General features: G+C 53.7%; 7 protein-coding genes across 7 annotated transcripts; 4 read left to right on the top strand and 3 right to left on the bottom strand.

Moving 5' to 3' along the window:
• Window positions 1-436: 436 nt before the first annotated feature.
• On the top strand, window positions 437-3475 carry GNI_023880 (Ulp1 protease family, carboxy-terminal catalytic domain protein; the record flags this gene model as incomplete). The annotated part of the gene is made up of 1 exon (XM_011136071.1): window positions 437-3475. One exon carries the CDS (start codon window positions 437-439, stop codon window positions 3473-3475), a length of 3039 nt encoding a protein of 1012 aa, XP_011134373.1.
• Window positions 3476-3975: 500 nt separating this feature from the next.
• On the bottom strand, window positions 3976-5790 carry GNI_023870 (major facilitator family transporter; the record flags this gene model as incomplete). The annotated part of the gene is made up of 1 exon (XM_011136070.1): window positions 3976-5790. The coding sequence occupies one exon, from the start codon at window positions 5788-5790 to the stop codon at window positions 3976-3978; it is 1815 nt and encodes a 604-aa protein (XP_011134372.1).
• Window positions 5791-6260: 470 nt separating this feature from the next.
• On the bottom strand, window positions 6261-7506 carry GNI_023860 (protein serine/threonine kinase catalytic domain protein; the record flags this gene model as incomplete). The annotated part of the gene is made up of 2 exons (XM_011136069.1): window positions 6261-6870; window positions 6983-7506. 2 exons carry the CDS (start codon window positions 7504-7506, stop codon window positions 6261-6263), a joined length of 1134 nt encoding a protein of 377 aa, XP_011134371.1.
• Window positions 7507-8355: 849 nt separating this feature from the next.
• Window positions 8356-8898, top strand: GNI_023850 (putative 40S ribosomal protein S19; the record flags this gene model as incomplete). Its single annotated transcript, XM_011136068.1, has 2 exons — window positions 8356-8475; window positions 8563-8898. The coding sequence occupies 2 exons, from the start codon at window positions 8356-8358 to the stop codon at window positions 8896-8898; spliced, it is 456 nt and encodes a 151-aa protein (XP_011134370.1).
• Window positions 8899-9068: 170 nt separating this feature from the next.
• GNI_023840 (hypothetical protein) lies at window positions 9069-9791 on the top strand (the record flags this gene model as incomplete). The annotated part of the gene is made up of 1 exon (XM_011136067.1): window positions 9069-9791. The coding sequence occupies one exon, from the start codon at window positions 9069-9071 to the stop codon at window positions 9789-9791; it is 723 nt and encodes a 240-aa protein (XP_011134369.1).
• Window positions 9792-9871: 80 nt separating this feature from the next.
• Window positions 9872-10720, top strand: GNI_023830 (5'-methylthioadenosine/S-adenosylhomocysteine nucleosidase; the record flags this gene model as incomplete). Its single annotated transcript, XM_011136066.1, has 2 exons — window positions 9872-10297; window positions 10448-10720. 2 exons carry the CDS (start codon window positions 9872-9874, stop codon window positions 10718-10720), a joined length of 699 nt encoding a protein of 232 aa, XP_011134368.1.
• A 169-nt stretch (window positions 10721-10889) lies between these two features.
• GNI_023820 (hypothetical protein) lies at window positions 10890-12012 on the bottom strand (the record flags this gene model as incomplete). The annotated part of the gene is made up of 2 exons (XM_011136065.1): window positions 10890-11534; window positions 11683-12012. 2 exons carry the CDS (start codon window positions 12010-12012, stop codon window positions 10890-10892), a joined length of 975 nt encoding a protein of 324 aa, XP_011134367.1.
• Between the last annotated feature and the right edge of the window lie 55 nt (window positions 12013-12067).

Here is a 12067-nt window from a genome sequence, read left to right as displayed (position 1 = left end):
GGAGGAGACGCGTTGGGGTCGTTCTGGTGACGCGTGGCTGCGGAGACGTGGGTCGCTGGAGCGGCGTGTACTCGAAGGTGCGCGAGAGTCGGGGGACAGTCTCGAACCGGAACGGTCGTTGGTCAAACGTCGGATCACGGAACCGCGCGTTCTCCGTGACGACAAACGCCGCCGCCGCCATCGCAGCGACGACGACGACCTGCGCCGACGCGGTGGGGTCGAACGCGTGTGCGAACGCGTGTGCCCGTCGCCGGACGAGGGTATGCTGGTCGACGCACACATGCAGCCTGATGCGGGCTTGCTGGCCGACGAGTCGCCGGGTCGGCGGGCGCTACGGTCCTCTTCCTCGGCTTCCGGCGACCGGACACCTCCCGTGCTACACACCGCCGGTTCGAGACCGTCGCCGCCCACGCGGCCCGGACGACGACGACTGCGGATGTCCGGCGAACCGCGGGAACCGCTGCACGACTCGGTGCTGCGATCCGAGCCAGGTCTCCGATCCGAGCCGGGTCTGCGACCTGAGCCGGGTCTGCGACCTGAGCCGGGTCTGCGACCTGAGCCGGGTCTGCGACCTGACCTGGCAGGACGGCTCGAACCGGTGGCCCAAATAACACGGCTCGACCCGGTCGTGAGTGAGTCGGTCGTGAGTGAGTCGCGTATGAGTGAGTCGGTGGATAGCGAGTCGGTGAGCGAGGTACGGAGCGAGTTGAGATCGAGTGAGCCGGGTGCCGTGGCGGGATGCTCTTCGGTGGAGGAGGGCGTGTGTTCATCGGAGGGGAAGGAGCCGTCGGCGCCGGTGGTTCGTGAGTTGAGATTGTCGCGGCCTTCTTCGTCTTCGTGTACGCCTCCATGTTCACCAACGCAGGGGCTGGTGTTTCCGGATATTGGTGGCGGGTCATTCCTATCAGTGAACGTATTACAGATGCGCGGGAACGGCCTAGGAAGTCTAATGGTGCTGTACGAATATCTAAGCCTACGCATTCTGCGTTTCCGATGCCAACACAGCGCCCAATGGTTTATTGACCGAACCCCACGGGTCGTGAACGCCAAACACATCGGTCATGCCCCTTCCTGGTACGTCCGCCGCACTGTCCCCCAAGCCACACAAAAAATGACCGCCGTCGATTTCCAGCGACTCCTCGAACCGAACGAGGCAGTAGATCTACGCACACAATTACGTAAACACCTTCACGTGGAAGCCATTCCTCGCCCTTCACCGAAGAAGAAGAAGACGGAGGCAACTGTTTCCCTGGAAACTGTGGCCGTGGAGCAATTGCGGGAGGAACAGCAACTGCCGAAGGAAGAACTGCCGAAGGAAGAACTGCCGAAGGAAGAACTGCCGAAGGAAGAACTGCCGAAGGAAGAACTGCCGAAGGAAGAACTGCCACAGGAAGAACTGCCACAGGAAGAACTGCCACAGGAAGAACTGCCAAACGAAGCGTGTCTGCTAAGCGGCCCGACTGGGGTTGCTGCCGGAGACGAAGGCACCTTCAGTACTCCGAGTCAGGAGGTTGCCGTCATCATCGGAACAACCGAGACCAACACGGAGGACGAGGCCACCTGCTTGGCCAGTGTGCCAAACCATCTCCCGACGGACGAGGGCCTGCGATTGGTGGAGGAGGTCCGGATGGAGGAGGAGATCCGGATGGAGGAGGAGGTCCGGATGGAGGAGGACCTGCGATCGGAGGAGAAGGTCGGGACGGAAGAGCAGCTCAAAGCGGAAGAAGAGTTGCGGACAGAGGACGCTCAGGAGGAGGAGGAGGTGGAGTTGTACCCGGAGAAGTTGCGGCGTTGGTACCTGGATGGGTCGTTGGTAGGTGAGGGGCACCCAGCGCGTTTTGAATGCTTCAATCACAAGTTCAGTTACATAACGCGGACTCACCTATGGTGTTTGCGACCAGCCGTGGAATGGCGGGGTGGCCGTAATGGGGCTTTGGAGCGATCGGTTGAGTTGAACGCGGATGTGATTAACGTGTGGTTATCACTTCTGACGGAGCACTTTTCGACGGGCGGCGACTCAAGCGGGAACGTCGACCGAGGTGGAAATCTGAACGACGCATCGGCCTCGGAGGTTGGCGGAAAGAAGGCTAAGGAGGTTGGAGTGTTGTATTTATCTACCGACTTTATTTCGGTGTTCGAGTTTGCTCTGGGTGTGTCAAACGCGAGTGCGCTACCACGTTCGGACACACGGAGCATTTCGAAGTTGTTGCATGGAGGTTTGTGGAGGTTGGGAGGTGTTTCACGATTATCGGTGGCTGCGTTAGAGAGTGGAGGTAGCATGGAGAGTGCTTGCCAGAAGGTCTTTCGTTTCTTGCGACGTCGGGATTTGAACCCATGGTTGCATCGATATGTTGTGTGGCCGGTGAATTACATGGTATCGCATTGGGTATTGATCGTGGTCGATGTGGCAACACAGGAGCTTTATTACCTCGACAGCTATACGGACTGCTATACGGACGCTTACCACCGCTACCTCAAATCGCGGCCCAGCCTATATAGAGTGCAACAGGGACTTGACCCTATCACCGAAGATAACGCAGCAGCCTTCCCCGGCTGGCTCCACCTGTACTGCGTAGAAGAATACATGAAATTCGACTATCGCCAAAGATTCACTCAGCCATCGGGACACGGCTCTGCCACTGGCCGCAACTCTGGCCCTGCCCCTGGCTCTGCCGACAACGACCCTGATTCGGCCGGGCACGACCCTGATTCGGCCGGGACGGGACGGAACTCTCTCACTAAACACAGTTCTGACACCAAACAGGACTCTGACACTAATCAGAATTCTGGCGCTATTCCAATGCTTAAAGACGTGTGGCCGCGGTACCTGGTTCGAGGTTTGCCACAGCAGTCTTTGACTTCGCTGGACTGTGGTGTGTACATCGCACAGTTTGCGCGCTGCCTCGGGCTCTACAAGTCACCGACGGTGTTCGATTTTGGCAACGACGATATGCCTGCCATGCGCGACGCCATGGCTTGCTGCATCGGCTCCGGGTCCATCTTCAGCTGCCCACAAGAAATATGCGTATTGACAAACGCACTGGACTTGGTCAAAGAACACCACTCGAACAACAACTCCCAGTTGCTTGAAGCAAGCAAAAACCTGACCAATAACACCAACCTGGATGACAACGTGGACGGTCTCAGCGCTGATATCTTAGCCACTAATGTCTTGGCTGGGGATGATGAGGTCGGAAAGGAGCGGCGACTTTCGGGCACGATCGCAGAGAGTGAGTCGAAAACAGTCTCCGTGGATGATGACGTCTCTGCCATCGGCGAGATTATTTTGTTGGACAGAGAAGCGCTGGAGGTTTGTGTACAGAAGGAGGGTTGTGCTTGGGAAGGGCAAAGAAGCCCGGAGGGAACTAGCTCAGAACGAATGACTCCCGAACAGAGAGCCTCTAAACAAATCACCCCCGAGGTGCTGATTGAGAATAGCAGCTCATCAGAACAAGCCCACAATCCACCTAGCTGATATCAATCCCATCTAGCTAATGATGTTCTACTCCAGTAGCCCAGTCGCAAAAACCCGGTCTCCCTTTTTCCAAATCGAAACACCACCCCGCGTCTAAGCCAGGGCTCCAGACATCCACCCGCATGGCAGACCCACCAGAAAAAAGCAAATGCATCCAAAACAACCTGCTACCGAGAAGAAGGTGTTGTTCAGCAACGACATCCAGAAAGATGCTACTCGTTTGCTCTGTTAGGTGCCGCATAAAAGAACGAACGGAACCGCCGTCCGTCTTCTTATGTCCACCCACCGTTCTCCCACCGTTCTCTTTCTTCAACTGCCTGGGGTGATAGCTTCTTGTTTTCTTCTCTCTATATCTTGCACCCTGTCTCTCTTGTACTCTCTCTTGTGCACTCTCTCGTGCTCTCTTGTACACTCTCTTGTACCTCTCTTGTACACTCTCTCGTGCACACTACTCTCTTGCACTCTACATCTTATATTTTCTCTCTCGCTGCCTCCCGCTTTCAAATCTTGTCGCGGTATGTGGTAACGCCGTTCGGTGAAACACCATTTGGTGAAGCACCATCCACGTCATCGCCCAGGTCGAAATCGCGGACCTCCACGTCTAGGATGAGACTGCTAATCCAGACCGCGAGTCGGATGACTCCCCAAACGAGGGGCATGACGTACAGCTTAGCGCCGGTAAGGCCAGTGCTTCCAACGTAGGTCGTGACCACGGTGCTCAGGCCGTTGATAGCGGAGAACAGTCCCATGGCGGCGCCCCTTAGGTGAATCGGGTATCTTTCTGAGGAATACGAGTAGACAGGGCCCCAGAGAACAGAGCCGGAGCATAAAGTCAAAATTGCCAGGGTCGAAAGCCATGCTTGGTTGTCGACCTTGGCACATGCTGCTAAGATAATTGAAACTATTGCGCCAGCCAACGATGTCCACTTGATCGCGAAAATTCTGCCTCCCCAGCTCGCTTGCATTACATAAAATTCCAAACAGTGGAAAGGTAATTGAACAGCGTAGGAGAGCATCGTGACTAAATTAACATTGACGCCCAAGTACTGGAAGAACAACGTACAATATGACGTAATACCCCAGTGGCTGAAGGCAGTGAAAAACCAAATGGAAGACAGCGCAAGGGTCAGCTTCCAGTATTTCGGCGTGAACAGCTCCGCCCAGCCGCGGAAGGTTACCTTTACGTTAAACACTGCCTTCAGCCCGTCCAGGTAGGTTTCGGGCGTAGAATTCGTATCCTGAGATTTTCTATCATCAATTCCGGTAAATCGCACACGCGCGCGACAATCCTCGATAGCCAAATTCTGCGGCTCTCGACGCGCAGTCAACGGCGGACGACGGTGGGATCGTTGACTATTGCGCAACGCATCTCCATCGCGACCAATGAAAGCGTCCTGAAGCCCCCGGTCAGCCCTGACAGCAGAGTTCAGACCCAAGCGATCATTAACAACTTCCGGCTTATTCCGCGATAGCTTGTCGAACACCTGCCAAGCTTTGGCCCTGTTCTTCTTAACTGTTAGGAGGAACCGGGGTGTCTCGTAGAAGGCGAAGAGTCCCATCAAAAGCGCTACTACGCTGGGCAGCTGCGACAGCAGCTGAAACCACCTCCAAAGGTTGTTCTTGGCATGAATGCTCCAAGACTTGTCCTCAGCTACGTCTATACGATCGTCCAGCCCCCACTTGACGCCAGTGGCGTACATCACATAACTGGTGCCGACCAATTGGAACGCCAAGGCCATCAATGCTCTTCTTTTCGTGTGGACCATCTCTACCACATACACACTGGCACCAGACCCAGCAGTCATACACGTAAGGGCAATTAGTGACCTAAGAGTTGCATAGACCGCAAAATTGGGTGATGTCATGGCAATTACGGCAATTATTAGAGGGATTAGCACCCCTAGAAACACCAACCACTTACGACCAAAAACGTCGAGCAAAGGGCTCAACCACAATCCAGCAACGATTCGCGCGATCGCCTGGCCAGTAAAAACGCCATTGTAAGCAACTCGGTCAGTAGCGAGGTGTGGCCACTGAACCCAAAGGCTTTCTTGACTCAAGGTGGGTGTCATCGTATGGATGACGAACTGGCTGTACGAAATGGCTCCGTAAATAGCAACAAACCACTGCAGCCATCCGAAGCCGATTGCTTCCAACACGTCCACGGGTTCGACCCATACCTCACCTTCCGTCCCAGCGTCTCTGTCCAAAGCTTCTTCAATCCTTCCGCGCGAAACTGAAGACTTTGTTTCACTACCGAGCAACAGACCGCTGCTACTCCTATCACAATCCGGAGGATGAAAGTCAACACCCATCTCAGCCGACTCCGAGTCAGAGGTTACTGAAATGTTTGCCCGACGACCTTCTGCCATCGCGGGATGTGTACAGTTTTCTCGTCTGAATTTTTTTCCACAAGGGGGGAGGGGGACACCAGCTTTGCGTAAAATGGACCTCGGCCACCAGTTTCAGAGCAGTCACCAATCAGTGGCCGACCACAAACAAATGTTAAGGGGGGAGGGGTAAGTGTCGACGCAGAACGTCCTACAAGAAACGGCAGCTCCTCTGGCAAAAGGAGCTGTGCTGGACGGTTCTGAGGCGCATGACCAAGCGCTTGCATACGACCCAAGAGTCGAACAACCCAAGAGTCGAGCCCCAAATTGTGTCCGAATTCAACCTTAAATTCAATCTGGCGTCCTTGAGATGAGATTTTACTCCGAAATGTTATCGGGGTGGTATCTCGAAGTGTACACTCGGGAAGGGATCCTTCTGAAGGTTGGTACGCGTTCTAATCTTCTTCTCGGCAATTGTAACTGAAGCCGGGGAACATGTCATCTCGGACGGATTCATTTATACTATCGGCGACCTCGCTATTCACAGCGGGTAGCTTCACAAACTCGCGATCAAAGTATTGGGTATCCATCTCCCCATCTAGCTGGGGCTGGAACGGAGGGGTAACCTGCTTGGTTTCGATTTTCCGCCAATCGATCCCCTTAAAGAATGGATGTTCCTTAATCTCATCGGCGTCTCGTGCACTGCCTCCCAACCGACGGTCTGGATCTCGTACAAATAACTTCTTCATGAGGTCTTGGGCCTGCTGCGAGACATGGGGAGGGAACTTTATGTCTCCAGACCGAATGTTGTGAAATAATCGATCTCGGTCCTTGGAATAGAAAGGCGGCAATCCAGTCAACATTTCGTATATCAACGACCCTAGAGACCACCAGTCCACGGCCTTTCCATGGCCTTGTTGCGATAAGATCTCGGGCGCCAAGTATTCGGGTGTACCACATAACGATCGCGTACCGTAGTTATCGGCCACTCCGGACTTCGACAAGCCAAAGTCGGTCAACTTCACATGTCCTTCGCCATCAAGCAAAATATTCTCCGGTTTCAAGCTACGGAAAATTCGAGATTTCGTGTGTGCACACACTTTTTTGAGATCCCCATAACGATAACGGTACAACCATAACGACGCAACCATAAGGGTGGGACAATGGGAATCCTTACTCTCTGTATATTATGTCTCTTCGATGTAAGAATTCAAGAGCGAGTATAATTTCTGCTGCATAGAATACTACTTTAGGTTCTGGGAATCTGCTCGCCCTTGAGAGATGAAAAAATAGTTCACCTCCAGGACAGAATTCCATAACGAAATATAGTTTCTTATTGGTTTGGAATGCATGGTACAAAGAGACAATAAAGGGATGTCTGATAAGCTCCAATACGTTCCTTTCCGTTCTGGTATGTTGGACCTGATGCCTCCGTATCACGTTTTCCTTCCTGAGCATTTTCATCGCATATATCCTGCCGTCTAACAAAGAGCGCACGAGCATCACCGTTCCGTAGCTTCCTTTCCCTAGCACCTTATGAAACACAAAGTCCGAAGGGTAAACTTTCCGTCTAACTGATGCCAACGACGACGTCACCAACCCATCCTGCAAATCGTCCACGTCGTCTTCGGTCGTCTCCTCGGCCGTCGGGCTCAAACCGATGAATAGAGTACGCAACTTAGATGATGACGGAGGGCTCATTATTCCTGCTCGGGTGCATCCACAACGTGACAATTTGATCTAAAAAAATCGTCCGCAGACTGGTCACCCACCCCCATTCGCGTACGCCCATCGAAAAGTCTTGCCTGTCCGCACCACTTGTAGCGAGTGACTCAGCAACCGCTTGCAGTGGGTCGGCCGCCACTTGTGGTGGGTCGGCCACTATGTAGTGAGTCGGCCACCACTTGCAGCGGGCCGGCCACCACTTGCAGTGGGTCGGCCGCCACTTGTGGTGAGTGGCGCAGCCACCACTTGTAGTGGGTCGTCGCTGCTACCTTTTGTGGTTCTCACCATGCAGCCACGGGGGGGATGGGGTCAGTACGGGAGCATTTGGGCATCTTGCGCGACGTACTTCTACAGCACCTCTCAATGCACGCAGAGTCTGGGCTAATGTGACGGTAGTCATGTCCCAAGTGTGTGTACCCGGGTTGTGATTTAACAACTTTGTTAACAGCCACCGGCCTTAAGTCCGCGGCCATATTACAAGCGGCCGGACGCGGGGTGTCGAATTCCCACCCAGCTAGTGGCCTCTGAGCACATTGCCACGAGCCCTCGCCAGTCTCATGATGATGCTGGCGACTCCATTGCATTCCGAGTGAAGTGAAGCACAGGAAGCCAAGCCAAGCCTTTGCAGAGCTGGGCTCTGAAGGGAAAAGACTAAGCCAGCAACTCAACAATTGCTTCCTAAGACCTGTGAAGGAGCGCCCAAGGAAGCCGGGAGCAAATGAAGCCGAAGCAGGGCTGTGTAGCCCAAGCACGCCCCGGTTTGGGCGTAAAAAAGGGACAAAACATACGCCCGGCAAACTTATTTTTTACTGCGCCAGTGACCCTATGCAGCTCTTGGTTCCCGGTAACTCCGCAGTTTTCACCGTCAGCGACGTCCCCGCCGACCAGTTCATCAAGAAGTGCGCCCGCCACCTCAAGGACTCTGGTTTCTTCGAGATTCCCAAGGTACGACCACACCCCACGGCGTTGGACACTTCGCGACGGTGGAGCACACTTCTCGGCGGGTGGCAACAAAAATTGGGTGTCTTGTAGTGGGCTGAATATGCCAAGTCTGGTTGCTCTCGCGAGTTGAGCGCTCACGACGACGATTTCTTCTACATCCGCGCGGCTTCCATCCTCCGCAAGATGGCCTTCAACGCCAAGGAGTGCGGCGTCGGCCGTCTCGCCCACGTCTACGGCGGCAGTCAGAATCGCGGTGTCCAACCCTGCCACCACCGGATGGCTAGCCGCAAGGTCATCCGCTACTGCATCCGACAGCTCCAGTCCATGGAACTCGTCGAGGCCTTTGGTGACAAGCAAAAGAGACGCCTCTCGGTCAAGGGCCAGAGGTGCATCGACCAAATCGCCCGCCAGTGCGCCAATTTTTAGACAACAACCCAACATCAAAAGCTGACCCATAGGACCCAACCACATTGTTGAAATCCTAGGTACTGGGCTGCCCTGATTGTAGTCAGGACGCACTCCAATTTTTTACATTGGAGCGCGCAGCACACGTGTGTGCAAAGCGTTATCCGTGAGCTGGAGATAAATATTTCGTGATGTCCGCCTTAACTCCGTCTGCTTTATCGTCCGCCACGGATGATACTGGGTTAGCCCCGTTTGTTTTGAACCATACGCCGAAGAATGATGAGCGCTTTGTGGAGGTATTGGTGCAGGCGTTCTTCCAGCAGTCGTTTAACGACGCCTATGTGCGTGAGGACGAGAAGCTGCGGGACGACGCAGAGGTTACGGCAGATTTATGCCGGGGGCACTTCCGGAAAGCAGTTGAGTACTGGGGTCGCTACCGGGACTATTTGTTACTTGAATCGCGAAATTACAGTGCTGTGGCCGTGTTGGTGGTGGGCCCCTGCGTGTCGGCGAAGCCGGAGGCGCATTCCTTCAACCGCTTTTCCGACGCGCTTCACGCGAAGCACGGCTTAACAGGGGTGTATTGTCTCAAAATCATCGGCCGCCATCCGCAAGGCGAGAGGAGAGGAACCATCAGGGGGCTGCTGAACTACATAAAAGTACTTTCGGCCCGCGACGGCAAAATCTGTACCCTCGAAGCTGTTACAGATACTGCCCGAGCTGTCTACGAATACTTTGGCTGGCAGGCTGTGGAAGCGACCGAGTGGAATGCCCAGCCCTTCACCTTGATGGCTTACTACCCACCTAGTGTCAACCCACCTCTACTTGCAGTCAGTTACGCTAAGCCGCCTGCAACACAGACGCGTCTAACTACTGCTGACGAAGGACCTACCTCTGAACCCTTTTCTCAATAACTTTTTTCGCTCGGTTTTGGGTGCAAGAGCAAAAATCTGCCAAAAGCCAAAGATCTAAGGTTTTGTTAGAAGAGGCAGGAATGTCGGTGACAGCAGTTGTGGTGGCTTGTGGTTATGAGTTTAAACCATTGAAGAAGCAGATGAGTGGCATCAGCACACGCGAAGTTGGCGGGAAGGTGTATTATTGCGGTAAGCTGGAGGAGAAAGACGTTGTCTTGGTCCAGAGTGGCGTTGGGCGCACGAATGCCGCAGCGACCACGGCGGTATTGTGCGTGTTGTTTAAGGCGCAGCTCGTCATCAACTCGGGCGCCGCGGGTGGAATAAGTCGCACATTGAAGATCGGTGACATCATTGTCGCCGAGAAACTCGTTTACGGCGACGTTGATAACTGCTGCTTTGGCTTACAGTTCGGCCAAGTACCCTACGACTCCCCAGCGTTCTATACCGCCGAAGAAATTCTACACAAATTTCAAACCGTCTGCCAACAGATGGTCGCTGAACAACCCGTTAAGCATCAACTTATTGAACACCAAGTGCAGGACCAGAATACCCCGGCTCAAAACCTGGACCGAGAAAAAGATCGAGACCGAGACCGAAAAGGTGCGGACCGAGAGGTTGAGGGTCCCGATCAAGAAGGTCCGCAGCCTCACGGGCAGGTTGGGATACATCGGGGGCTCGTGGTGACTGTGGAGTCCTTTTGCGAGTCGGAGGAAACGAAGCAGGGGTTGCTTAAACACTGGCCGGAAGCGATGGCCGTGGAAATGGAAGGTTGTGCGGTCGCGCACGTGTGCCAGCAGTTTAAAGTGCCGTGCCTTATTGTGAGATCCGTGTCGGACACAGCAGACGACCATGCCGAATATGACTCGTTCGCCAGCCTCGCTGGAGAGCGGTCTGCCCAAATGACCAGAGCCTTTCTTAAACAGATCTAGCCAAACTCTTCTGCTCGCTGAACTCTTCTGCCCCTAGTCGGCTGAATCGGGCATTTGACCCGATGACCGCGCCAGGATCCCTTGCATTCTGGTTTAACCTATTCGGGTTTGGCTTGATCGGTTTCTTGACACCTTCGGGTCTGTGGCGTTCGCTCCGCCAAAGATGGGACTATGGAATCCGAAGCAGTTGAGTTGCCACTTCTGACGCTTTTTGGATGTCAGCATCCACTTCCGGTTCCTCGGCAGCTGTTTCCAGGTCGAGTCTATTGTTCATGGCCTCCAATAAGTCGATGGTCTGTTCCACTTCCTGCTGCTTCTTCTTTTGCGCTAACTCAATTGGGCTCAAGCTCAGATCGGCCGTCAAGGATGGGGCCACGGTAGTAGAGGCGACAACGGCTACCGCTTGCTTAATGTAAGTGCTCAAGTCGATACCACCTAAAATCATCTCTGGCGGCTCTAATCCCTTGTACGCCAGAATATGGACGTATATATTTTTGTCCTCTTCCTCCGCCGTACTCTTGACATCGGTAGCATTCGTCGGAGGCAACGGTTCCGAAGATTCGTGCTGCTCCTGGTTTGCTACCTGGGTCAGCCTTATTTCCTGTGGCCAGACCGGGAGGTTGCCTCTCGCGCCAATGCGATCAAACAAAACCCTTTCGGTGATGGAATTGAACCAAAGATTGCGATGACCATGACAGTCAAAACAAAGTAAAAGCACTTCCATAGTTCTCAACTCCAATTGCAGACATCGATCGTAATAAGTCAGCAAAGGCAACGAAATATCTTTGTAAGGGATGCCAAACATCCTTGGAAACTGAAACCAGATTTATATCCAGGAAAGTAACGCCAGAGGGGTAGGAGGACTACACGGGGTAGGAGGACGACAGGGGTAGGAGCACTACCGGGGTAGTAGGGCTAGAGGCTTATATGGGTAATACTACGGGTAGGAGTAGATTCATTACCCCTGGAAGGTTGATCTTCAGACCATCAGTATTGGCGGACATGCGCACCGCCACCTGAGAGTCAAATTCTCGCAAATCAACCAATATCTTCGCGCTACCTTCTAGCCCCGCCTCTAATTGTGGCTTAAGTTCCTGTAATGCATCCAATTTGCATGTAGCCGAATCCACATCTAATGCCGAAGACTCTTGTGACTCTCCGGAGTTTAGCATGAGCTCCTGATGATCTGCATTAAGGCCATTCCCACCGAGTGAAGGTGTTAACGTATTTGTTTTCTTAATTGCTGTCTGCGCTGCAATTGAAGACAGAAATAGGGGACATATCAACTGCATTTTGCGCTTGCACACACGTGTGCAAGCACGCTAAAAGCAAAGAAAATGCTCATTC

This window comes from Gregarina niphandrodes (assembly GCF_000223845.1).
Source record: "Gregarina niphandrodes unplaced genomic scaffold scaffold00003, whole genome shotgun sequence".
In the NCBI taxonomy this organism is placed as follows: domain Eukaryota; phylum Apicomplexa; class Conoidasida; order Eugregarinorida; family Gregarinidae; genus Gregarina; species Gregarina niphandrodes.
This window is presented reverse-complemented; position numbering and strand designations above follow the sequence as displayed.